This window comes from Dipodomys merriami, unplaced genomic scaffold (assembly GCF_024711535.1).
Source record: "Dipodomys merriami isolate MVZ:Mamm:240054 unplaced genomic scaffold, mDipMer1.0.p SCAF_133, whole genome shotgun sequence".
Taxonomy (NCBI): domain Eukaryota; kingdom Metazoa; phylum Chordata; class Mammalia; order Rodentia; family Heteromyidae; genus Dipodomys; species Dipodomys merriami.
The window spans coordinates 383,686-411,657 of NW_027202638.1; the positions used below are offsets into that span (position 1 = coordinate 383,686).

The following is a 27,972-nucleotide window of genomic DNA, read 5'->3' on the forward strand; positions in this document are numbered from 1 at the left end:
AGCTCCACTGTCAGCTCTTAGGGCAAGAGAACTATCCTGTATCTGGATTGTCTTCAGGATGGGGGAGGGAGGGAGGAGTGTTCACATACCTGTGTACAGTAACCAGAACTCATCAGTTTACTTAAAATCAGTTAATTTGATTATATATAAATAATATCTTGATAGATAAATGAAAAGGAACAGCTAAAAAAGAACAGCAGTATGTGTTTGTCTTCTTACCTGAACAGAACTGCTGATATGTGGCTCTCAAGGGTGTTGATTACATGGGATGTCAGCTTGGTATCTCCAATCAGTGCCTGATGCACATACCATCAGCCAGTGACAGTTGCTGAGACAGGAGAGGGGACTACTGTTCCTGAAGGGTACAGAGAGAAGCACATGCTTTAGACTGAACTGACCAACAAAGCACTGCTATCTGCAGCCCAGAAGCTTTGTAATCCTAGGTTGTTTTCTTCCTTTCTGAGCATATAGATGAGAGTAACCACCTGGCCAAGTGCCCTCATGGGACAGCGCTTTATATAATAAGATCTCCCTTTAATTGAGTTTTTGGTCCTTGACACAGGTAATTCTTTCAACCACCTAACCTAGGAGAGATACTGCCATCTTCCGTTTTAGAGATAGGGAGCCAGGCACTCAGGGGAGAGGACCAGCTTGCCTTAGATTCATAGGCCATAGAAGTGTGTGTGCATGTATGCACACACACACACAAGTTCCTACATGACATGGTGCACACACACACAGGTCTATAAATGATACCATATGTCACAAAGCAGCAGAGACATATTCCTAGGTATTAGAGTAACACAAGCCCACATGCACACCTAAATATGACAGTTGGACATAAAGGGAGCGGGTGGAACTGAGATTTCAACCTATTTACATAAAGCCAGAGCCCATACTCTTCCTGAACAAGATGCCCACCCACAGTGCTATTTACCTTCAGGAGGAAATGGCCAGGGCATGAGAGATAGCAGGGACATTGGTACTGCCGGCACTTGCAGGCTCTCCTGTGAAAAGGCAGAGTCACTGGGGGCCGACTCACATCTACAATCTGTACAGTAGTCCTGTGATCATACTGCTGCTTTTGAAATCGGAAGTTTATGTTTTAATTGTCCAGGATTAAAAAAAAGCTGGTCTCTAAGAAATACCCTACAACTCACTCTTATCCCTTCTTCCCCAAAGGTGCTCATTGACTGGATTAATGATGTGTTGGTTGGAGAAAGAATCATTGTGAAAGACCTGGCTGAAGACTTATATGATGGACAAGTCCTGCAGAAGCTCTTTGGTAAGAGGAGCATGGCGGGTGGCAGTGGATGATAGCTTGTTCCTAGCTAGGAGGTAGGCTGGGATAGCAGAGCAATGAAGACTGCTGGTAGCCTTTGAAACATGAAATGAATCTGACCAGATGGGCCTCAGCTTCCCTGGTAGTCCAGGGTCATCTGCTGGGTAAATTAACAGACTCTACTGTATAGCTGGAAAACACACTCACCCCATACAGAAATCATGCATTCATGGCCTTTTTAGTTGTATTTACTTGTATAGGAAACTTTTGATGTGTGTGTCCCTCTGGGATCTATTAGGCTGTGTGTTCCCGCCATCTATACAAAGGTACATATATTATTACGTTGTAGTATATTACCTGTGTGGCATGAATGTGTTGCTGTGTGACCTGTAGACCTATGTGTATCCCTGGGCTTGGTGGACTGTGTCTCTATATATGTGTATTGCCTGTGAAGTGAGTATATACCTTGCCTTACTTCATATCTCTTTATGTGAAAAATATAAGGAAAGGAAAATACACGGGCAATCTTAATGTGGATGGATAAGTTCAGCTCGAATGAAAGTGGGTTTCCCCTCCCTGCCCTCCCTCTCTCTAACCCAAACCTCCCCAGCTAGTTCTAACTCAAATCCTTAGCTTCACATTATCACCTCCACCTGGGAGCACCAGGGACTGAATTTAGTTACTCTGTCAAAAATGTGTCTTTCTGCCTTGTTAGGCACCTTCATGAACAGGAGTTCATCAAGGCTTATTGCTTCTTGCTCAACAGTCTCCCCTGGATCCATCTGCCTTGCCATTTTTATTTGTCAGACCTGCTCCTCTCTGAACTATTGAAAAAATTCCCAAACTCTTCATCTTTCCCTCTCATCTCAATGTGTGCCAGTCCTCACTTAAAACTCCCATGGCTCTTTCCTGCCTGACATCATCTAGACCCCTTAGCACCACATTCAAGACATGCCCTCCCACTCTCACACATGTAGCTCACCCAACGTGGTATTACCCGTGAAGTTCTTAGAACCATTCCTGATGCCCAACAGGAATTTTGTCATTGCTAGTTTCACTATTTTTATATCCACCATCACTACTTTATCATATTGGGCTTGTATATTTATACCCTGATACTTGGCTCTTCCTTCTGTCCCCAAGGCCATTTTTCCTCCTTCTACTTTGGCTGCCATTACTACTTATTCTTTGAATCTCCTATGCCTCCCTTTTATACCCTGTACAATAGTCACATACAGAAGAGTCTGTCCTCTTCTACATTTATTCCTCCCCATATAGCTACATGAATAGACATGTATGTGTACACATACATAATACATATTATATATGTCTATACATAATTATATGTTTAGACATATATATATAAATAACATACATTTATATAACATACACATGTCAAACATCCTTAATTTGAAAACCTGAAACCTAGTGAGTTTCAGTCAAGACATATGCACTCAAGATATTGTCAAAATACTGCCATAAATGTATATGAACCAGCCAGGTACTGGTGGCTCATGCTGGTAATCCTATCTCCAATTAACCACCAAAAAAGTCAGAAGTGGAGTTATGGTTGAAGTGGCAGAGCACCAGCCTCGATGAAAAAAAATTAAATTCAAGGCACAGTACTGATACATACATACACATACACAAAAGTATATGAACCATAAATGAATTCTGTCCTTAGACTTGAGTCTCATGCCTAAGATCTCTCTCTATATATATATACACATAAGCTAAAATCTGAAAAATACCTGAAACACTCCTGGTCCCAAGCATTTTGGATAAGGCCTATATGACCTGAATAAATGTGTATATGTCTATGCACATGATTGTTTTATATGCAAGACTTACATAAACAAGTCTGTCTTAAACAGGATTGTTATCTGTAGCTGTCAGTACACGGGGCCTTGTTAAAATTGAGAGCCATGTCTTATTTATTTTCCAGGCTTCTTCAGCACTGTCAGGTTTCCTAGCACTTAATCAATGTATATTAAATGAATGAATGGCTAATACAAAATTTAGTCATTTCTAGGAAGCTAAACTGATTTGGTACTCAAACATCAATATTAATGAGTATTAATATTTAAAGGCTGTAAACTCCAGCTGAATGCAGAAAGGAAATGAAAAGGCTTTTGGCCCATGTAGATAGGGAGAAGCCATGAGCCTCACTGAGAATCTCTTCTAGTGTCTGCAGCTGTTAGCCCCTCCAGCAGTTTCTAACCAGGCTCTGAAGCTGTCTTGAAATGGTGGAACATGGCCATGAAGTAATGGAACTTGATCATGGAGTAATCTTGCCTCCAGGAAAGGTTACAAAACAGCCCAGTGTCACATCTGTGCATTCGCAAGTCAGGCACCACATCTGATCAGATTAGGTTATTTCAGATTTCAGTGTTTCATATTGAAAGAGTGATTCACTACAGGATCATGCTGCTTTGGGAAACTTAAGGTTTAAACCTATATCTTAAACTGGATATTTTGCATTCAGAACCTGCAGGCAGATGGAAAGACTCAATTTGCAACAAAAAGGGTCAATCTGAGTTTTGAATGACCCCTGTGCTCTTGAGTTCCTCTCTGGCCATATTCCTATCTTCCTTCTTTCTCGCCCAATTTCTCAAAAGAGCATTTGGCATTCATTGTGCCTGCCTTCACAGAGCTAGCTAGTGCCTTCCATACAGCTGGTGCCTTCCACCATACAGCTGGGCAGCTCCTGTCAAGATCATCAGTGTCAGTTCAGACTTCCTCCTCTTCTGCTAGCATGCGACGGAACATCTCATCACAGCCAGGTGGTCTCTGTGCTCTCCTGGTTCTTGTCTACCTGCTGACACTTGCTTCTTTGTCTTCCTCCTCCTTTCTTCCTCTGCCATGGTTAGGGTTTCTCGATCTTCATCCTGACTTCTTCTTTCATACCTACTTATTGGGTGACCAGTCCGTCTATTTCAACCATCATTTCTGTCATAAGCATCCATGGGTCTCTAATCTCCAGAACAGCACTCTCCTTAAAACTGTTAAGTTTAACTGCCTTCCAAACATGACCTGGACATCCCCCAGCCACCTCCCTCCCCCAAACTGACCTGCTTCTTTCCTCTTCCTCCTCCATACCAAATCTATTCTGTCTTCCATTTTGGTGAATATTTTCACCACTCAAAATCAGTTTCTTAAATAAGAAACTTGGGAACTATTTTGGATCGCTCCTTGACCTTTATTCTTGCCACTCTGTTAATCTCAAGTCCTGACAACTGCATTCCCTTACATGGTACTTCCAATCCAGCTCACTTTTTAGTTAGTATGTGAAGCTCCTATTAGCCAAGTACTTTGTGTCCTAGGTAGGATTAACTCTAACCTCTATTCTCTGGCCCCACTATGGCTACTTTAGGGGGAAAACTTCTCATTTTCCTTAATCCAAAATCCTTTTATCTGTGTTTTACTGTCTCTTCCTTGATAGGAGATCTTTATATTTCACTAGTTCTCATAACACTTAAATGAATAAGTAGGACATTTTAAAAAGCCTTTTGACTCTGAACTAATTTTAGGCTTAGAGTTACAGAGGTTGGGCAAAGAACTTCCATATGTTCTTCACCCAGGTTCCCCTCATACCCAACCATCCTACCAGTCAGTATCAAAACTATGTAACTTTAGAACAGTGCTTAACATTAATAGTTGCTAATGTGATGTCCCCTTTGGATCCTAGGATCTAGTCCACATTCCCATATTGAATTAGTTATCGAATCCCCTTCTACCCTTCAATCTATAACAGTTTCTCCAGTCCATGTCTTTCACGACACTGGCACTTTCCTTTTGTGCTGGGCCTGGAGCTTGAGCTCAGGTCCTGAGTGCTGTCCTGGAGCTTTTTTGTTCAAGGCTAGTGCTCTATCACTTGAGCCAAAGATTTACTTCTGGCCTTGGTGGGGGTAGGGGGAGAGTTAATTGGAGATAAGAGTCTTATGTACTTTCTGCCCAGGGTGGTTTTGCCATGATCTCCAGTTCACAGCCTCCTGAGTAGTTAGGATTGCAGGTGTGAGCCACAAATGTGCAGCTCAACACTGGCACTTTTGGGGAGTACTGGTCAGTTATTTGGCAGAACAGTGCTCAATTTGGATGTGTCCATTTTGTCACAATTGCATTAACATTATACATTATGGGAAGGAATCCCAATGAAATAATATATCCTTCTTAGTACATACTACCTGGCAGTATCTGATGATGATCTATAACTTACCACAGGTAATAAGGTATGTGATATTACATGATTATAATAAAAAAAAACAGCAGAGATCACTTTACTCTTTTTATCTTTGTATATAATTTGGGAGAAGACACTTTAAGACCATGCAAACATTTTTTTTTTTTTTTTTGGTCAGTCATGGGGCTTGAACTCTGGCAAGTTCTCTATTGCTTGAGCCACAGCGCCACTTCCAGTTTTCGAGTGGTTTATTGGAGATAAGAGTCTCACAGACTTTCCTGCCTGGGCTGGCTTTGAACCATGATCCTCAGATCTCAGCTAGGATTACAGGCGTGAGCCACCAGTGCCCAGTCCATGCAAACATTTCTTCTTAAACCTCTGCTGAATTTAGTGTCCTATCTGGTGATGGTGGTGGTGGTGGTGGTGGTGTGTATATGTGTGCGTTGCAGTTATTGTGGTGGTCTAATGGTGAGTGTTCCTGTTAATAAGTGTAGAAGGAATAAGCAAGAGTTATCACTCTCGTTTACTTGTCACTCTTACTAACTTACTTGGTCACTTAATTATACTTTGGGTTATGATCTAATGCTATCATTCATTTTTGTTATTGTTGTTCATATACTTCCATCTTTAGTCACTGAGAGCTATCCCAGGTTGACTTATGGAAACTTATGCATACATGTTATTTCTCTTAACATTTCCCTTGTTGTTTATCTTAGTTATCTTTGTACTTTACTTTCATTCTAGGTTCATCTGATATTTTCCTTACTTTTGTCCTGGAATCAACCACCTTCCCAAGGAGCCCTGAGGGATTTTTTAGAGTAGGGCATTTTAAATATATGGCGTATTAATGAGTGTTTTAACTTGATGATGGCATAATAAATGATCAGACATCTGTACTAAAGTACAGGTCTCTCACCTTGTAATATTCAGATGAATAAGTCATGATGTTATCCTGAAATTGAGATTCTATGATGCTGGGCCTGTACATCCTTCTTAACGAGTTGGTTGGGTATGGAGAATAGAAGGGATGGCATTTGAGAATTAATAGTGGATCATCAGCATTAGAAGGTGATGAGACTGGCCCAGGGGCCTCACATAGTCCAGGAGCTGTGTTGATGACATCATGGATCAAAGATGTAGAACCTGGACGTAGGCACAGAGGTGGGGTGTGCATTGTGATGGTGAAGTCCAGAATAAGCATGTCTCATTCAGATGATGGGCAGACTCCACTTGAAAAGGACTGACTGTGTGCTCTAGTCAGGAGCCCTGTGGACAGCAGCATCAGCCCTGGCTCATCTTTGTGTAGCCAGAGGCTCCTTTAAAAAAATAAAATTGATATTATAAAAGTGATATACAGAAGGGTTACAGTTACCTGTCAGGTAATGAGTGCATTTCTTTTTGGATAATGTCACCCCTTCCCTACCTTTCTCCCAGTTTTTCCCTCCCATTCCCACCCACACGTTGTACAGTTCATTTTTAACATAGTGTCTAGTGAGTATCACTGCTGCATTTGTTCACCCTTTGTCCCTCCATTTCTGTGCTTCCCTTACCCTCCCAAAGATAGATAAATGAACAACCAAGACGAAAGGAAAAGAAAACAAAAACAGCAGCAGAGAAGAAAACCTCTGGTTTTCATTACCTGCAGTTCATTTCCATAAGTATTATTTTATACGATCAGATGCACATAGGCATTGCACAGAGGCTTTCTCCCTTTCTCTGCAGCAGTGTCTGGAAAACACCCATCTCCATGCCCCCAGGTATTGCTGGTCGGTTCTCCGGTAACAGCTACTCCCTAGTCTTTCCTGGCTGCCTAACACTGTGGCTCCACTGCTGTCTCTGTATTCTGCATCTCCCCAGTTACCCTGGCCACGGGCCTTTGTATAGGTTTTTCCAAAAGCAACTGCTAAGAACTTGGTAGAGGAATGTTTATGGAAGGCAATCTTAGGACGCACAGATAAACTAGCTAACAGGAAGCCTTAAAATCACCCTTCTCAGGATAGAAAACAAGGATATTTATTCTGGGGTTGAGTGTTACCTGTATAGGAAGTACAAACCTCCAGGTTGTAATCCTGTGATGGCAAAGGAGAGCAGCTGAGAGCCTGGGGCTGGAGGTGGGACTGTCAATGAGCCAGGAGCTATCTGCAGGTGAACACAAGGGTGTAGGGGGCAATGGGAAGGGCACCAGCATCATCCAGAAGAACAGAGGGACAGCAGCCTCTGCTGTAGGGGCTGCTCTTCCTAACATGGGTCACCTCCTTGAGCTGTTCATCTTGTCATGGGCATCAGATAATGGCCCCCTGGCTTGTGTCTTTGTGATGTCCACCCCAGCCTCTCACAGAATGAGCTTCAGCCCTTTCTGTGCCTCAGAGCAAGAGCTGCTCAACACCAGAACAAGGAGAAAGTGCCTCTTCACTCCATGCCTGGAGTTTTCCTTCCCTAGGATTACCTGCTTCTGAGGTGGTTGATAATGGCCAGGCCCTTAGTTTCCTCAGTAGCCACAGACTTGTCCAATTCTGGGACACATTCCCCCACCCCTCAGTTATGCAGCCAAATCCATGGCACCTTGTTACATTTGTATCACTAACACCTAGGCAATGGACAGAATGTGGGAGACAGGAGATAAGTGATTCCAGGAAAATGTCCACACAGCGGGATTAATCAGTTACTTGAACATGAGCCAGGGCCTGTTCTTTATGGAGGATTCCTCACTGGCAATGGCTATGTGCATCTTTCATCTGACTGATCTTTATCTTTGGCTGTATGCATGCTCTGGGAACAGAGAGCGCCTGTTTTGAGAGATAAGAGCTCTAAGGTTACAGAGTTCTTCCTGTGACTGAAACAGACATTTTTAGACAAGCAACAAGGACCTATAAGGCATAAACTTTATATAGGAGATGCTTTTTTTGTTTATGCCAACACTGGCCCTTGAACTCAGGGCCTGGATGCTGGCACTCTACCACTGAACCAGAGTTCTACTTCTGGCCTTTTAGTGGTTAACTGCTAATGAGAATCTCATGGTCTTTCTTACCCAGGCTGGCTTTGAACCATGATCCTTGCATCTGAACTTCCTGAGTAGCTAGAATTATGGCATACTGTGTGAATATGTGTATTCATGTGTGCATGCATTTGGTTTTCTGTCCCATGACATACCTTAGTGAGTAACTGATTTTATGCTGATATTTCCATAGTCAAATAATACTTCACACAAAAACTATGCTAACTGCTGAGTTTAGGGATGCAAAAGTATAAATATAGCATCAATACTGTCTTCCTAGCTCACACCTGGTAATACAGAGGGCTGTGATATATAACAAATGGGAGTTTGGAAAAGGCTTTCTGAAAGGAAAGCACTTTGATTGGAGCCTGTGGAAGAGCAAAATGCCAACGAGATGAGGAAGGAGAAAAGCAGCATAGCTAGCACAAGAGAGTTGCTGACAATTACTGCTAAGTGTGATGGAGGAGGAATGTGGTAGAGACAGGGAGCAAATGAATGGGTGCCCATAGGGAGATTGGTTGAGTGGGATATGTGGATGACAGAGAAAACAGCACATAGGTCCTGGTTTCTAACACTGTCCTGCAATAGCAGGAACCACAGCTGTTCCAAAAATGGCCAAATTCAGCTTTGTTATACAGTATAGTTCAATGGTAGAGTGCTTGCCTAGCATGTCCAAGGCCCTAGGTTTAATCTTCAGCACCACCAAGGTGCAAAGAGGGAAAAAAATCATTATAGGACTAGAGCAGGATATATAGATAAGAACATAAATACCTATATATGGGGACTGCATGTTGAAATTGTTCAAGACCAACCTGAAACAGCTCTCAATGTGCAGAGCTGATGTTAGTGAGGGGAAAAGGATAAGGAAGGAAGATAATGAATAACAATATTGGGTTATATAGTAATATTAGATTATAACTCAATGTCTAAAATGAATCAATATACTTAAGCCTAAATTTGTGTAAACCAACAACTAAAAAAATTAATGGAAGCATTACAAAAAGCATTCTAAATTATGTAAACAGGGACCCTCTTGATTAATTGAATTTAGTGACCGGCTTTCACTGATTGGGGTAGGGAAGGGTGTGAGGGAAGGGCACTTTACTTCTGTGGCCTAACTCTCCTCACCTATAACCCTAGTCTACTCCTGAGGAAAACACCGGTATAACTCAATGATCCTTAAAACTGTCACAAGCAACAAGGAAAGTCTGAAAACTGTCACAGAACAAAGAATCCTAAGGAGTTATGAGGAGTAGGTGTGGCATCCTGGACAGTTTCCAAGAACCCAAAAGGGACATTGGGGAAAAACTAGTAAGAATCAAATGGATCATGGGGTTAATACTTGGGTGACAAGTGTGTTGTTGGAAGGGGAAGACTGAGTTCAGGGGTGACAAGTGTGTTGTTGGAAGGGGAAGACTGAGTTCAGGGTAACATAACTTTTGTGCTGTCTTTTTCTATATGTCTAAAAACCATTTAAAATGAAAATGTTTGTTGAAAATGAAGAAGATGCAGCTACCTTAATTATTTTTTTTGGGGTCCGGTTGTGGGGCCTGAACTCTGGGCCTGGGCGCTGTCCCTCAGCTCTTCAGCTCAAGGCTGGCGCTCTGCCACTTGAGCCACAGCGCCACTTCCGGCTTTTTTCTTTTTGCTTATGTGGTACTGAGGAATCGAACCCAGGGCCTCAGGCATGCAAGGCAAGCGCTCTACCACTGAGCCACCTTCCCAGCCCAACAGCTACCTTAATTAAAGACAAAGAGCCTTAGGCTGTGCTAGTTGGTCAGTGAACCTCTGATGGCTTCTGAGCAAAGTGTCATGGTCAGAAGTGGTACTGTGGGACAGGATCCTAGGAGCACAGGAGGGCTGCCTAGAGGCAAGGAAGGAAACTCTCCCTGTGAGGTGAGAATGGTGTTGAATGTGAGGATAGGATTGAAAGGGAGAAAAGCTTTAAGAGGTCCTAGTGAGGTAGCCAGAGTCCACATGGGGGATGTTGAGTGGGGTGTCTCCATGTTCTCCAGAAAGGGCAGCATTTTGAAGAGCTCAGTCACACAGGATTTGAAGGATTTCTTCCCATGCCCAAAAGCACTTAGGCTGCCATAGCTGCTGTGCTATAATTGAGAGAGGAATGAAGAGAAAGACAGGAGATCCAAATTCCAGTTCTAGCACCACTGCTAGCATGCAGCTCTGAACATTCTGTAAAATCAGAAAGATAATCTATAAAACCTCTATGGCTGAGCTGCCCAGTGTAAGAACTATCAGCCACGTGCAGATACTAAAAAGAATTAAAATGAAATCTCCATTTCCTCCATCTCACTGGCCACATTTCAAGTTCTCAATAGCCAGATGTAGCTAGTAGCTACCATACTGGATGGTGAATCCATGACAGTGCTGCTCTTAGTCTTCCTGCTATTCTGGTCATGGCAGAAGATGACACATACTTCTGATTTTCAACCAGAAGAAGCATTATCTCTGTTCTGAAAAACCCAAAAGTAAGATGAAAGCTTCTTATTCCTCATTTTGTTAGTAAATAGTCTGGGTGCCAGTGACTTATGTCTGTAATCCTAGCTACGTAGGAGGCTGAGAAAGGGAGGGTTGTGACTCAAGGACAGCTGGAGCACAAGTTTGCCAGATACCTCAGCGTATGCTGGACACAGTGATGTGCACCTGCTGTCCTCAGTGGGAGGCTGAGATTAGGAGAATTGCTGTGCTAGGCCAGCCACAGCAGAACAGTTCATAAGACTCCACCTCCATAGAATGAGTCTGAATAAGATTGCATGCACCTGTCATCCCATCCAGGACAGGAAGCCTTAAAATAGGAGGATCATGATCCAAGTGCACACATGGGCAGGAAGCAATACCCTATCTCAAGAAAATAATAATAGCACAAACATAAAGGCCTGGCTCAGCCATAGAGCACTTGGCTGGCAAGCATGAGGCTCTGAATTCAAACCACAGTATTGCCATAGATGATAGGTTTTAACATGTCCCACTAAATTAAAAGGCATGGTACAGAACCATGCATATGTTGTGATACTGTGTATTCAGAGACACTTCTGATGCTTGTGTGGGAATGTACAGAATATCTGTAGTAATGAATTGCTCCTGTGGAAGAGGTCTAAGGGACTTAGGGCTGCAATGGAGGGGAATGAACTTAATGTATAAGCATGGAGAAACTTCAAGCTGTGAAAATTATCAATCATAAAAAGTGTTTGAGTACATGAAGAAAAAACCTGAATAGATATAATACTCAATACATTCAATAACCATCCCAATTAAAGCAGGAGGAAAAGGAAACTGCTAAATACAATAAAGACAGTTAAAACCTAACTGTGAAGATATCAAAAATTGTGGAATATCAAAGACAAATTAGGAAAAAGTCATAAACAAGTTATCACTATGAGTGCTTTAAAGTTTCTAGTTATAAAAATAGATTTATGTTTCCAGCATTATGGGTGACTGGTCTTCATGGTACAGCACACTTACAAAACTTCAAAAAAAAACAAAACTAGGTTTGAATTCAAGGCCTTCCTCTCTAGCTCAGATTTTTCCTCTCATGGCTGACACTCTATCACTTAACCCTTGCCTCTGGTTCCATGCTTACAAAATCTGGATGAGCCTTTAAAAATATAGTTGGTAGTGGTGGTTTAGGGGGGGTTGTTTTTTGTTTGTTTGTTTTGGTATAGCTACGCAAGTATGAAAGGGAAGGAAAAGTCTTCTGATCCAAAAATAACAAGGAAATGTAAATCCAGTTGGATACGTGCTCATTCCTAATGGCTTATGACCTCAGGTTTCAGGGATTACTCATTCAGGGTCAGGAAACAAGTCTAGTAGAATCTGGGTGGGAAAAAAGACTGAATCAGAAACCAGTCTTTGAAGGACAATACTTGTAGCAGTAAACTAGGAAACCTTTTCCCACACAGAAACAATAAGGGTGGATGTCTTTCTCCACCTTAAATATACATAAGGGGAAAAAAATAAAGTTCATCTCTGGTAATTCCTTATTGAAGTCTGTATTCAAAGGCAAAAATTTAGTTAAAAGTTGTCCCTGGTTACTATTAATCTGAAATAAAAGGAAACATACTTCCTTCTTTAAAGAAAAATGAATTGGGGGGGAGGATGGGAAGGGGAAACAAATGAGGAGACTACAATGCTTCATAAGAAATGTACTCATTACTGTACAGAGGCGTTACAATTACATGGGCAAGATATTTTCACAGTTAAATAAAGACAAATTAATTCTAAACCTAAGCAACAAATAACTTCCACAGATAAAATTCTGAGAAAAATGAACTTCAATTGAGAAATACCAAAAACATGAGCACTTGCAACCATGAAGATTGTCAACAGAACCAATAAATTATAGATATGCTGGGCACCAGTGGCTCACACCTATAATTCTAGCTACTCAGGAGGCTGAGATCTGAGGATCGCAGTTCAAAGCCAGTCCAGGCAGGAAAGTCCATGAGACTTTTATCCCCAATAAACCACCAGAAAACTGGAAGTGGCCCTGTGGCTCAAGTGATAGAGCGCTTGCCTTGAGCTGAAGAGCTAAGGGACAGTGCCCAGGCCCAGAATTCAAGCCCCATGACCAAAAAAATAAATAAAAATAAACTATAGATACAGACTACAGGTGCTATAAGTATTAGGGAAAAAATAATTTTTTTTGGTACAAGTCCTGGGGCTTGAACTCAGGGCCTGCCTACTACCCCTGAGCTTTTCTTGCTCAAGGCTAGCACTCATCACTTACGCCACAGTTCTGCTTCTGGCTTTTTGGTGGGTTAATTGGAGAAGAGAGTCTCATGGACTTTTCTGCCCAGGCTGGCTTCAAACCACCATCCTCAGATCACAGCCTCTGGAATAGCTAGGATTACAGGTGTGAGCCACTGGCACCCTACCTAAAATTTCATTGCCTTCAAAAGAAAGACCTCCTGTGTGCACTTGTGTGTGTAAATAAAGATTACTTTGAGATATATTTTCTCTACCAATTCATTCAATACCAGTGACTAACATAAAATATCTAGCAACAAAAATTGAAACAAAATGACAAAAATGGAAAAAATTCAAAATTACATTCTCAGAAATCATTGTATTGCAGAAGAAATAGAGCAAAGCCATAGAAGTGGGTTTTTTTCCTAAATAAGCAATGCCAGATGCTAAAAACCAAAGGGAAAATAGTTTTAGAAAGAATGCATTACAATTTTAGTTTCATCAACTTGTTAAAAATACTAGTAGAACAGAAAAACAATTAGTGCTGTTTTTAAGGAAAAAAAGGTGAAAATCTAAGCAAGGAAACCGAATTTCTCTATGCTTATCACACTTCTGACACCAAATATACAGAGGGTTTTTTGGTTTTTTTTTTTCCTACACCGAATAATTTTCTACTTTTGTACAGACATTTGAGTATCCTACACTTCAATTCTAATACTACCTTCTGTGGTAGTGCAGGCCCCTCCCAGTCAGGTTAAGGGCTCATTCCCTCAAGACTAAATCCCCTTGGGATGGCAGGCAGAAGTCTGGGCTTCCTACACCTCTGACCCATTTCTTTGATTTAATAATTTTCTAGAATGGCCCATAAAACTGAGGAAGGCACTTGAGGTTACCAGTATATTATCAAGGATACAACTTGGGAATGGCAGATGGAATAGATGTAGAGGGCAAGGTCTGGAAGAATGGCCCAGAGCCACCAGACCCTTTCTGGGTGAATCACCCTCCAGCATCTGCATGTGTTCACCAACACAGAAGTTCTCTGAAACTCTTTGGTTAAAGTTTGTTTTGTGTTTTGTTTTCTTAGACTAAAATTATGCCTTTATTCAACAAAAATGAGTCATTAAGATTAAACACAACTTGTCTATATGCAGAAACATTATTTTATATTCAACTCTGAAGAAATTGCTATACTACCAGTCAAAAGAACAAGGAAAAGTGAGAGGAATAAAGATGGCAGTGGAGAGATGAAAGCTGGACTTTCAACAAAGATTTCAAAGTGAACAAGATTGACATAAGGACATTTCTTCCATTCTGATTCCTCTTGGTGCTGGTGAAAGGTGACTCACAGAATTCTTAAGAAGAGTTCTGCAAAAATAGGCCAAAGCACAAAAAGCTGAAAGAAATGATTTTTATTTTCATTTTAATGAAGTCTTGGTTACCTAGGTGCCATTGGTGATTAACTCAACCTCTAGCTCCTCTTCCTGTCTATGAGTTAAGAGTTTCAGGATGAGAGAGGGCCTGTGTTCTAGTCACATGGTTCATTGCCTTGGCAGCTTTCATCACTTCAGAACCCTTTCGGGATTTGGACACAAAAAGCTCAAAAAGATGTTCTTATCACCCTATCATTAAGGAAGTTATCACTCTGTCATTAAGGAAGTTATAAGAATTACAGAAGCCTTGTGCCAGGAAGGGGGTTAAAGAGGCAAATTATATTTATCTCCCACCATTTTTTCAAAAACAAGAATAAAATGAACAACAGTACACGAAAACGTTGTTGACCTAGATAACAGACTCAGAAAGCTAAGCCAATGCCAGCAGATTATAAATATAAAAATTCATAGACAATGATGTAATCCAGCAGGGTCAGCCAATAAGTGGCTCTCCTGCCACTCCTCTCTCCCGGCCCACCCCGCCCACTCCCAAGTCAGTCATCAATATCCTAGCGGTCTATCGTACCAGGCTTTTCCTCCAGGCCAAAATAAGGCTTCAGAAGTCTCTCAGCCTAGCATTGTGGGCAGCTCTTCCCAATGTTGATAGTTGTAATATGCGCTGAAAAGAACACGCTTCTATATAGAAAACTGCATCATCCAAAAATAATTGGAGGGAGAAAAGGAAAAAAAGCAACTTGGCTTTTGTTCTGGAGAAGAGGATCCAAAATAAGAATTCAGCCTGACAATGGAAATAAGCACACAAATTCCCTTCAGTGTTTACTATTCAAAGGAAGACTTTTAGATCTATCACTGTTAAATAAGTCTCATTTCTTCTGAACTTCAAACTTGAAGGATAGCTTGATGCACTGAAGAGATATATTTCAAGTCATCATAGCTGAGAATCACCAGAGCTAACCCTACCAAGGTGCTGAAAAGGACTCATAAATCCACAGAACCTTGAGAAATTCCCCAACAAACTCAGCCTCATCTTTAAAGAATTACTCATAGGGCATTTGACTTCTGTGAGCTATAGTCTCCTAAAATAAATAAGCACTGTAGGGAGGCACTGATGTAAAAGGTTAATCCATTGGTACAGTAGCCCTTCAAAGTATGAAGAAGAAATTTTAAAACACATTTCAGTGTACCAGTTCTCTCAATCCTGAATGAGTGGTACTGAATGGCTTAGGTAAATCCAGAAACAGGCAACATATTTTCTACCAACAAGTCCACTGAGATAAGTAAAATGATTAGACAATGTTTTGTAGCATACCACTGACTTTTATAGCTATACCCCTGATTTTTGTAGCACACACTTAGAAAGAAAGAAAAAAATCACTTTCCATTGAACTATTACCCAATGCTTTCTTGCTTAGAATTTTTCTATTTTTTGAGGATGCTATTATAGGCTTGAGAACAGAAGGGAAGAACTCTGGTCAAGTTTACCCAGTGGAGGCAGATATAACCTATCTTCTACTTCCAGTAGACACATTAGCATGCAATCAGATTTAAAACAACTGATTTTAGGAATATCAAAATGTGAAAAGTTCGAATTAATGTAAGATGATGCATCAAATAAGTTAGCATCCAGATGAATTTAAAAGGAAAAAAAGATGCTTAAGTCAGGTAAACATGATTGGGTGTGGCACATTAAAGAGGAATGAACACAATTTCTTGAACAGTGTCTGGCTAGTTGACTCTGCCAGAGAAACACTGGGAAGGCTGCCCAGCTGAGGCACAAAGATGTCTTTGGAAAAAGCAGAATGAAGAAAGAGGAAAAGCCCAGAATAAAAGAATTCAAGTATGACAAGTTAAATGCCCTGTGGTCCTGGGGATCATGCCTAGAATCCTGGCTACTCAGAAGACTGAGGTCTGAGAACTGCAATATGAATCCAGCCTTGGCAGGAAAGTCTGTGAGACTCTTATCTCCACTAAACTACCAAAAAAGCCAAAAGTAGAGCAGTGGTTCAAGTGCTAGCCTGAGTCAAAGAAGCTCAGGGACAGCAGTGCCCAACTCCTGAGTTCAAGCACCAGGACTGGCACACACACATGAAGTTTTCACAGTCACGTACCAGGGGCTCATGCCTATAATCCTAACTACTCAGAGAGCTGAGATTTGAGGATCACAGTTTGAAGCCAACCAGGGCAAAACAGTCCTTGAGACTCTTATCTCTAATTAGCAAAAGGGTTGAAGTAGAGGTGTGGCTCAAGTAGTAGAGTGCCAGTCTTGAGCAAAAAAAAAAAAAAAAAAGCAAAAGAAGGCGAATTCAAACCCCAGTACCAACACACACACACACACACACACGCACACGCACACGCACACGCACGCATGCACACTTTCCCAATACTGAAGCTACTAGTGCCACCAGTAGACAAGTAGTTACTGACCCATACTGGTTGTCCAACACAGTCAGCCTTCAGTATCCATGGGTTATACATCTCCAGATTCAACCAATTGCAGATTGAAAGATTCAGGGAGAAAAATGCATTGTTCTGACATATATAGACTTCTTTCCTATTATTCCCTAAATATTACAACATAAAACATGGAACACTGCATATTACATTCTGTTAGGCATTATAAGCAATCTAGAAGTGATTATCATTATTAGGAAGATGTGTGTAGGTTTTATGCAACTACCACCATTTTCTATAGGATTTTTGGTATCTGTAGGGAGATCGTGAGGGACAGATACTCCTTTGGTGACTGAGGGTATGAATGTACAGGAATGAATGAGTGAAGTACATGAATTAGAATTGTCTTTGACCCAAGGTAACAGCTACTCTCTTTCTTCTTGATACCCCAGAGAAACTTGAGAGTGAGAAGCTAAATGTTGCTGAGGTCACCCAGTCGGAGATTGCTCAGAAGCAAAAACTGCAGACTGTCCTGGAGAAAATCAACGAAACCCTGAAGCTTCCTCCCCGGAGCATCAAGTGGAACGTGGACTGTGAGTTGTACAAAGGACCCAGGCCCTGTTAAATGACCCTAGGGTTGCTACTGTGTGTCTTCCCCAAGAAACCAGAGCTGGCAGGCCAAGTATACAAACCTATCTCTTTTTGAGTTAAATATGCCCTTCCTTAGAAAGAGAACTTGCCATATCTTATCATATTTTGCCAAAAATCTAAGTGTCAAAACCCAGTGTCCCTCTCTGTAGAAACAGCTTTGTGTAAGATCTCTCACTCCCATGGAGCCACTCCTGAGACCCCCAGCAAAGCCTTTTAGAAGGCTGCTGTGTCCACCATGAAGGGGCTTTGGGAAGCCAGGGTCCACATGGCCATGCAGCTAGAAAGCTGGAAGTGATGTCTCAGCTCTGTCTCCAGAGCCCACATGCTCCTTCCCTTTGCCAGAAGGAGCAAAGATACAGCATTGAAACAGGATTTTTTTTTTGGTCAGTCATGGGGCCTAAACTCTGGGCCTGGGCGCTGTCCCTCAGCTCTTCAGCTCAAGGCTAGCGCTCTACCACTTGAGCTATAGTGCCACTTCTGGCTTTTTCTGCTTAGGTGGTGCTGAGGAATCGAACCCAGGGCCTCATGCATGCAAAGCAAGCACTCTTCCACTGAGCCACCTTCCCAGCCCCTGAAACAGGATTTTTAAATGTACTGGTGGTACTGGAACTTGAACTCAGTGCTTAGTGCTCTCACTTAGCTTTTTTTTGCTCAAGGCTGGCACTCTACCACTTGAGCTACATCTGTACTTCCAGGTTTTGCTGGCTAATTGGAGATAAAAGTTTTCATAGATTTGTCTGCCTTGGCTGGCTTTGACTTGTGATGTTCAGATATTAGCCTCTTGAGTAGATAGGATTATAGACAGGAGCTACTGAATCTGGCTTAAATTCGGCTTTTCACAGCTAATGTAGCTCTAAGATCTTAGGAAGTATAAACCTTCATTCATCTGCTGTCTCAAGAGTCAGTCTGGGTCCTAGCACAGACTTAATGAGTCCATATGACAATCCACATTAACTTCACAGACCAGATAAATCTAGTAATGACAATATATGTCCTGTTAGGGAGTCCAAAGGTAGTTTTATCTTTGTAGTAGATAAAAATACCAAAAAAAAATGACAGTACAAATGATTAGACTGTTTTAAGTATTAGAGGCTAGGTAATATACTAAATTTAAGCTAAAATGCATACATTCTGACTCTCCCCACTCCACCCCCAAAATAAAATTTTAAAAAAAAAAACTTAAATTTGGGAAAAAGAAAGGAAACTATGCCTTTCAATGTAGTGACCTGATAGCACTGCCAGCAGTAATCTCTTCTTCAGGTTTCTAATGTGTAACACCCAGGCACAGACACCAAGTACCTCCTTCAGCATAATTACACCTTTGCTGGCACAGCTACATAGCATGATGAGCTGCTGTGAGTAGCACACAACTAGGAACAGGGCATTCTCTGCCAAGCAGAGGGAGACAATGACTACGCCTGAAGCCAGAGAAGGGGGACTCTGGGTCTGATTGCTGGCTCCATTCTTTATCACCTGTGTGACCCTGGACCAGCGATGCCTCTATAGCAAATATGCTCAATATGTGCCCATCACTTCTGGGTTCAGGGATCCAGCAGTGAAGAAGCACAGTCCTTGCCTTCAGGAAGCTTCCATTCATAGTCCTGACCTCTCTATGCCTTGACTTTCTCATCTGAAAATGGGGATAAAAAAGATTCTTACTCAGATGGTTAAGTAAATATTGCAAGGATTAAAACATATTAGGCTGGGCTTGTGGCTCAGTGGTAGAGTGCTTCCCTAGCATGCACGAAGCCCTGGGTTCAATTTCTTAGTACCACATAAACAGAAAAAGCCAGAAGTGGCGCTGTGGCTCAAGTGGTAGAATGCCAGCCTTGACCAAAAAGAAGCTCAGAAACAGTACCCAGGCCCTGAGTTCAAGCCCCAGGACTGGCAAAAAAATGTGTGTGTGTGTGTGTGTGTGTGTGTGTGTGTGTGTGTGTGTGTGTGTGTGTGTGTGTGTGTGTGTGTGTGTGTGTGTGTGTGTGTGTGTGTGTGTGTGTGTGTGTGTGTGTGTGTGTGTGTGTGTGTGTGTGTGTGTGTGTGTGTACAGGAGTACAAATGAGACACTAAATACCATAATATACACTAATATTTAAATGCCTTATATCTGCATTTGGAAAGTTTCAGTAATAAAAAATGGCCGCTATGGCCAGGCGCCAGTGGCTCTAACCCTAGCTATTCAGGAGGCTGAGATCTGAGGATCACGGTTCAAAGCCAGCCTGGGCAGGAAAGTCTGTGAGACTCTTATCTCCAATAAACCAGTAGAAAACCGGAAGTGGCACTGTGGCTCAAGCAGTAGAGCTCTCGCCTTGAGCTGAAGAGCCGAGGGACAGTGCCCAAGCCCAGAGTTCAAGCCCCATGACCGACCAAAAAAAAAAAAAATTGTCGTTATGAATAGGAAAAAAGAGCAGCACTAAAGCCCTAGATCAGGGACGTTGGTAATTCAGCAGCTTGATCTGCCATCCTCTCCTGAGCAGAAAGACAACACAATGTCCCCAGATAGACAGCCAGAGCTGCTAAAGAGAGACAGGAGGGAAAGAACTTTCCCTCAGAGCTGAGCCTGCCACATTCCTTATGGAATCAACCACTACCTCTTGTAAATAAGCCCAGCTCTTCTTGTCTGAGGCGTTGCAGGGAGCATCCACAGAGGTAATTAACCCTCCAACCCAGTAATTCAGTTCTGGAGCTCTATGAAAGGGAAGTAATTCATGGGACGTAAACAGAGACACAGCTAAGACATTTAACTTTGTGTTCTCTCTGTACAGCAACAGGTTGAAAAACTGTAAAAGGATCATAATCAACCTAGGGCTTAAATTTACTACAGGATAGTTAGAAATAGAAGCAGATATCCCAAATTGTTAACTATGAAGGCCACAGGACAGACAGAAATCACGCATGATAGAATACTAACAGAAAATAAGGAAGCACAAGCATAGACTAAAACATGTAAATGCATGCATATTTTGTGCATATTTTAATGGTCACGTGAACATATGAATAATCATGATTCTTATATACATTTTCTCAAAGTTAAAGTAAGCATGAACTGAACAAATCATCCAGAGCCACTGAAGACCATGTTATTTTTTTTTTTTTAACCAGTCCTGGGGCTTGAACTCAGGGCAGAGGCACTGTCTCTGAGCTTCTTTTGCTCAAGGCTAGTGGCTTGAGCCACAGCACCACTTCTGGCTTCTTCTATTTATGAGGAACTGAAACCAGGGCTTCATGCACACTAGACAAGCACTTTACCACTAAGCCATATTCCCAACCCTAAGACCATGTTCTTGATGTACACTTATCTCAGCCTTTTGGATGGAAGCCAGGATAAGGGATTCATGTTTTTCTGTGTTGTGGTTGTCATTCTTCTGTATTCTAGGAAGTGGGACACAGGGTAAATCAGAACTAGGCAGGAGTCTTCCTTCGAGGGGTTCTCCAATACTCATCAATGATTGAGCACTTCTTCCCTTTTTGTTCTCCCTCACAAGAACACTATTAGCATTTCGAGGGACAGAGGGAAATATAGCTCCTCTCCAGAATAGCCTGTGGCACCCAGCTCTGAGGAAGAGTTCCCTCCCTCCTGTCTCCATTTGCAGCTTTAGCTGTCTATCTAGGGACACTGTCTTTCTGCTCAGAAAAGGATGGCAAGAACAGACTGCTGAATTACCAAGGTGCCTGATCTAGGGCTTTAGGGCTGCTCTTTTATCCTATTCATAACATCAAAATTTCCAAATGCAAATAAAAGAAATTTTAGTATTAACTAGTGTAGGTTATCTTGTGTGTATCTGTCTGATAAATGGTGTACAATATACATGTGTGTACATATGCACAGGAGTCCTCCCTTATTCAAAGGTGGTAATGTGTTATAAGACCCCCAACTGCCTGAAACTATAGGTGGTCCCTAAACGTATATATTGTCTTTTCCTGTACATGCACAAATTTAATGTCTTTTCCAACTTAACTAAGCAAGTATACACTGTAACTGTACTTTTTTGCACTTGAAAGTAAAACAGCAAAACTACCACCAATTTCTTTTTCCTTTTTCACAATTCCCTAAGTAGAACACTCATTCTTACCATAGATCTTAGCAATCTCAGTGTACAATTACCTTCTCACTTTTAAAGAAGCACTTTACACCTTCTCTTCAGCATATCTGAATTGCCAGCATCATTATTCTGTACTTTGGGCTGTATTAAGTAAAACAACACAAGCACTGATCCTGAGACACTCGGGGAATACTGTGTATGCCTGTGTGGGTCTATGTGTTTTATAAAAGTGAGATCAACCTATACATGTAGGAAGAAATGTCTTTTTAGTTGTTAACTATTTGATATGCTACTGTTATATAAATGACATTGTATAGATATGATAGAATTAATGGTAAGTGTTTTTAGATGTGAATTTTCACATTAATAACAATATGGTTTGATGAATTCTCTGCCGTAAGACCCATAATTGTTCTTTTAGGATGAATACTTAGGAGTGGTGTCTTAGGACTAAGGAGGATGTACATTTTCAAGGGACTAAGGAGGATGTACATTTTCAAGGTCATAATATATATTATCAAGTTACCTCCAGTTTCTGTTTCTACCACAGAATATATTCAGAGGACTATTTCTAATTCCATAGCTGTTTTTAAAGCTGTCTTCCAGCCCAGGAGTACTTGTGCACAGTACATACAGTGGAGCCATGGTCCTTGCTCTTACTCAGCCCGTTTTGATCCTTCCCCAAGCACAGGCTTAGGGCAGCCTTACAGTACCGAGTGATATGAGGAAAAAACACCCAGGGGAGATGCCAGAACCAGCAACAATGAAGGGGCCCAAACATGCAGCAGTTGTTAGAATTATTTTAAGCTATCTTTCTACTTTAGCATGACTATATTCTAAGTGATGGCCACGTTATATTTCTCTATATATGAACTATATAGAGAAATAGATACATATGCAGTTATAGATCTATATGTCCATAAATTTATATTTTTATCTCATTCCTACTAAATTGACCTTTAACATTACATTATCTATATTTATACCTCCATTGTCTTAATGATTTTCAGTGCATGCAAACTATCCGTGTGTGTGTGTGTGTGTGTGTATGTGTGTGTGTGTGTGTGTGTGTGTGTGTGTGTGTGTGTGTGTGTGTGTGTGTGTGTGTGTGTGTGTTCGCGCGCGCGCGCGCCAGTCCTGGGGCTTGAAACTCAGGACCTGGGCACATATCTGAGCTTTTGTGTATGTGTGCCAGTCCTGGGGCTTGAACTCAGAGCCAGGGTGTTTTTGCTTAAGGCTAGCACACTCTAGTGCTTAAGCCAAAGCTCCACTTCTGCCTTTTTTGGTTTTACTTGGAGGTAAGAGTCTGAGGGACTTTCTTGCCCAGGCTAGCTTTGAACTGTGATCCTCAGATCTCATGCTACTGAGTAGCTAGGATTACAGGCATGAGTCCATCACTCTCTAAGCTTTTTGAATGAAGGCTAGCCCTCTACCAGTGGAGCCACAGCTTCACTTTGGTAGTTAATTAGAGATAAGACTCTCCCAGACATTCCTACCTGGGCTTGTTTGGAACCTCCATCCTCAGATCTCAGCCTCCTGAATGTAATGATGCCCCCCAGGCCCAGGACAAGTCCTCCCATTTTGTGACTCTACTATACTCTGGAACGTAGTGATTGTGAAATTATGCTTGGTCCAGCCTGTAGATTACAAGGAGGACTCGGGTGTCACTGGGGAAATGACAGGCAGCCATCAGTGGGCTCATAATCATCTTTTTTTTTTAATGAGCTCTACCCATTAGCTTTTAGAATACAGGGTTTCTCTGTTTTTTTTGAGTTTTTTTTTTAAGTTATTTCTTGCTGCTGGAGATTAGTGTATCCCAGGGTTGAATTTTGATGATAATATATCACATAGTAGTTAACATCTTTATCCTCGTAGTGTGTAATTATTCCTTTTGAAAGGATCCCCAGGCAGACAGAGCATTGATCAAACGTATCTGACAACTGTTTGATGCTTTTGGTATTGTCACATATTGCTCACCAAGATAGTCTTGATGATGTATAGGTGACGTACAGCTTATATGACCACAACATTTCCAGCATAATGTTTTGTCATTAAAGGAAGGGTGTCAGCAAGTGTACCTCTAGCCCTCAGACTCAGACCAGGGGTGGCAAGACAGTTCTAACCAGAGGATCAGCCATCAGTGATTTTTTTATCTCTGCCCCTTAGTGACGGTGCCACTTTTAGGAGAACACTCCCAGCCAGGAGCCTCTTTGGAACTATACTAAGTCTAGGTAAAACTCAGTTGACAATGCCAACATTGTCTTCTTTGGAAGGCTGGGCATTCGGAGAGCCATTGCCTGCTGTGTCGTGTGAGATTGAGCTGCTGTCCTCAGTCTGTTGAAATAGTGAAGATAACAAGAAACTAATGAATTCCAAAGGAATGTCTGAATCATTTCCTTTTCTGGTGATTTCTCAAAGCTTCTGCTTCCACAGACTTGTCAATCCAGGGAAGACAGAATGACACACTCATAATGAGTCCAGTGCATACTCAGGGCACAAATAGCTTTCTGGGTTTTTTCTTTTTTTTTTTCACTTAAATGGACCCTAAAGGGAAAAGCCATGTTGCTGACAGGGCTGTGGCACAGGTAAAGTCCCTGGCAAATCTTCCTTTTATGAGAAGGAAAAGGGAGAAATCTAGTGTGTTTTGATTGCCTAGGTGCCAGGTACTTTCATGTAAGTTATACTTTCTAAGTATCAGTCATTTCTGAGCACCTGCTTTGTTCCAGGAGCCCTGCCTTCATTGTCTCTGGAAATCCTTACAATTTCTGTATCCACATAAATCTCGTCATACCCATTTGTACAGTTGAACAGATTAAGGCTCAGAGGCTTCAAGTGGGCTGTCCTACCCAAGGTCAGAGCCCCAGTGAGTAAGTGGCAGAATTACACAGTCACAATTCAAGCTTCATTGTGCTGACATTAGGTATCAGCCTTTTTCTCCTCATCTACTGAGAAAACCACAAGCCAGGATAGCCCAGCCTTCTCCAGTGTAAATGGCTTAACATTCAGCACATGGCTTTGCAGCGCTAGAAACCTTTGGGGTCATAAATACCAACTCTAAGCTGTTCCCTCGGGCATGGCCTATGCTGACCACTCATTTTTCTTTCTCAGGAAAGCAGCAAAGCACTTTGGGTGGCTCTTGTGCGTTCCTTCAGAGAGCTCAGCCCCAAACAGAGGCCTAGGGCCCCCGACTCAGTGCCCACTTGTCCAGTGTTGGTTAGAGGTAGTGTGAACAATCCAAAGCAGATAAGCTCACAGTATCTGAAGGGCAGGAACAGGGACACGGGGCTGGGGAGCAAGTAGCTGAACTCACAATGCATTGGCATCCTGATGGGAGCCTGAGTTAGAATAGAAACCCTGGGCTGGGACAGTGGCTCAGCGGTGGAGTGCTTGCCTTGCATGCATGAGGCCCTGGGTTCAATTCCTTAGCACCACATAAGCAAAAAAAAGCGGGAAGTGGCGCTGTGGCTCAAGTGGTAGGCTCAAGCGCTAGCTTTGAGCTGAGGGACAGCACCCAGGCCCAGAGTTCAGGCCCCTGGAAATGACCAAAAAAAAAAAAAGCAAACTAGCCAGGCACCGGTGGCTAATGCCTGTAATCCTAGCTACTCAGGAGGCTGAGATCTGAGGATCACAGTTCAAAGCCAGCTCCGGGCAGGAAAGTCTGTGAGACTCTTATCTCTAATAAACCACTAGAAAACCAGAAGTGGCGCTGTGGCTCAAGTGGTACAGCACTCGCCTTGAGCTGAAGAGCACAGGGACAGCGCCCAAGCCCAGAGTTCAAGCCCCACAACCGACAAAGGAAAAAAAAAATAGAAACCCTGCAGTAATAAGACCCAAAGAAGGGGCTCCAAGGGACCTGGCTAGGAACTGAGAGGCCCATGGTGACTGAGGGACCTTCAGAGGGGACAAGAGAGCACTGAGTGGAGTACATTCTGACTATCTACTTATGTTGCCTAGGACCTAGAAGAAAATACTCTCATTTTTAAATCCTTCCATTTCAGCTGTTCACGCCAAGAGCCTGGTGGCCATCTTACACCTACTGGTTGCTCTGTCTCAGTATTTCCGGGCACCAATCCGACTTCCGGACCATGTTTCCATCCAGGTGGTTGTGGTCCAGGTAAGATGAACACCGCAACAACCATATGCCTTTAAAGAGCTGTGGAAGCAACATGGCTCATGCCTGTAATCCTAGCTACTCATGAGGCTGAGATTGAGAATCATGATTCCAAGACAGCCCAGGCAACTTCTTGCCTTGAGATTCTTACCTCCAATTAATCACCAGAGAGCTCAAATGGAGCTGTAGTTCAAGTGGTAATGTACTAGCCTTGGATGGAAAAGGAGACAGTGCCCAGACCCTGAGTTCAAGCCTTAGGACCAGCACAAAAAAAAAAAAAAAAGAAAAGAAATCTGTGGAAGCAACATTCTTGTAAGAGTTAACGCACATTGGGTATGTTGTTAGAAGAACTGACAGTACAGCTGGGTGGGTGCTGAGCCTGCTTGGCTGTGTGTTAGAAGTTACATGAGAAACATCAAATACATGTGGGCTTTTGCCTGCTAGATGGATAAAGGAATGGGGTAAGGGGAGTGTGTTAGTATATACAGTAGGGCTGTATGAGGTCTGTGCCTGGAGTTTACATGTTTTTGTTGGGAGATGGTAGAATGTAGATTTGGGGGTATATGTTATGTTTCTGAGGCATGTGTGGTAGGACAGAAGAAGAGGTGTGTGTTCAATGTTCACACATGTGTGCAGGGTGCCCAGAAAGCTATGGAGAAATGAGGTATTGGGGGAGGCAGCTGGGTGTGGGGGAAGGGGTGTATGTATGTGTGAGACCTCGCTGGCCATACCTGGATTGGACGCACTGCTGCTCCTCACTCACCAGCCAACAGAGCCGGGACCTCAAGTCCTCTTTTCCAGATTGTTGGATGGAATTTCCATTCACATATGGCTGTGTAATTTCCACAGTGAGGGTGTGCTCTCTCCCCACGACTATCTCACTCCGCTCCTAACCCCATTAAATACTCAAATGCAATTTTGTTTTCCAACTTTATGCCCATTTAGCACAAGGTCACCATTCTGTTTGTGTGCTTCTGTTCTTTTCCAAATAAACAGGCAGTGAAGGCAAACTCTCTGCACAAGCAGCTCCCTGGTTACCTGAGGCTACCCAGGGTTCTGGAATAGACAACAAGAGGCAACTCTGCAATCTCTGAGTGAGGGAAAGGCGTGTAGCCTGGGAAACTTTGCCAGGTCAGGCCAGGCCAGTCTGCAGGATAAAAGAGCTTAGAAGCTGAGCTTTCAGGTATCAGAAGAAGATAAACTAGGAATAATGACACCATGGCCCTACCTGCCAGGAAGCAAGACTACAACTAGGAAGCAGAAGGCTATCAGCTAACCGTGCTAAGCCGTGAGTCAGACTCTTAAAGTGCAGCTGACTGTCAGGTACTAATTGTGCTCATTTATTGAGCCCTTTATATGAGATAGGGTGCTTGGCATGTTGTATGTGCTGTAGATACACAGTACATTCTGGAGACAAGCATCTCCATGATGGACCAGGTCATCTCCACTGTGTTAATGATGGGTGAAGCCATCTTGTGTTTTTTATAAGTACCATTGGGGGGAGGAGAAATGAATAGGTGATGCACAGAGGATTGGGGACAGGCAGGAGGGCAGGGGAGGGGAGGGAACAGTGAAACTATTCTGTACAATTCTACAATGAGGGATATATTTGTCTAGAGTTATAAAATAATGTAGTGCATGAAGGGTCAGCTCTAACAAAAATCTGCGCTTTCAGAGGCTAGTGATTGGTCACTGCAAGTTCTGCAAGGTTATCCGTAATGGCCTGGGGGAAATCTCAGCATCTGTGAACCTACAACTACTCTAAAAAACATAGTCTACTAAATACCACAATTCCTGGAACAGTAAATGAAAGACTACATAATGAAAGACTACATAACTTTTTTTTTTTTCAGTACTGGGGTTTGAATTCAGGATCTGGTAGTCACTAGTCAGGTGCTCTACCACGTGTGCTATTTCCCTAACCATGTTTGCTTTGATATTTTTCAGAAAGGGTCTGAATTTTTGCTCGGGATTTGCATAGGCCTGTGATCCTTCTACTTAGGGCCTCCCACAAGTTAGGATCACAGATAGGCACCACCATACCTGTCATCCTGATTGAGATGATGGGGTCTTGTTAGTCCTTTTGCCCAGATTGGCCTTAAATTGCAATTCTGATTTCTGCCTTCCAAGTAGCTAATACATTAATTAATCATATTTATTTCAACTCATGGCTCAAACTTCCTAGGCAGACCTCCTGAACAATACCCCCAGCCTCTTTGCCATTAGT

At 42.3% G+C, this 27,972-nt stretch overlaps 1 protein-coding gene and 1 long non-coding RNA gene across 4 annotated transcripts in view; one reads left to right on the forward strand and one right to left on the reverse strand.

Moving 5' to 3' along the window:
- The window catches only part of Parva (parvin alpha), a 146,188-nt gene that overhangs the window by 98,183 nt on the left and 20,033 nt on the right, over positions 1 to 27,972 (forward strand). For both annotated transcript variants that reach the window (XM_070019400.1, XM_070019401.1), the window contains exons 4-6: positions 1,183 to 1,285; positions 17,396 to 17,536; positions 25,633 to 25,748. In XM_070019400.1, the coding sequence (XP_069875501.1) occupies positions 1,183 to 1,285; positions 17,396 to 17,536; positions 25,633 to 25,748 (360 nt within the window). The remainder of the gene's footprint in view (positions 1 to 1,182; positions 1,286 to 17,395; positions 17,537 to 25,632; positions 25,749 to 27,972) is intronic.
- Positions 1 to 27,972, reverse strand: part of LOC138825045 (uncharacterized) — a 188,955-nt gene that overhangs the window by 27,383 nt on the left and 133,600 nt on the right. For both annotated transcript variants that reach the window (XR_011371311.1, XR_011371312.1), the window contains exons 3-4: positions 6,379 to 6,778; positions 220 to 355 (exon numbers count right to left, since the gene is read on the reverse strand). This is a non-coding gene — a long non-coding RNA (uncharacterized lncRNA). The remainder of the gene's footprint in view (positions 1 to 219; positions 356 to 6,378; positions 6,779 to 27,972) is intronic.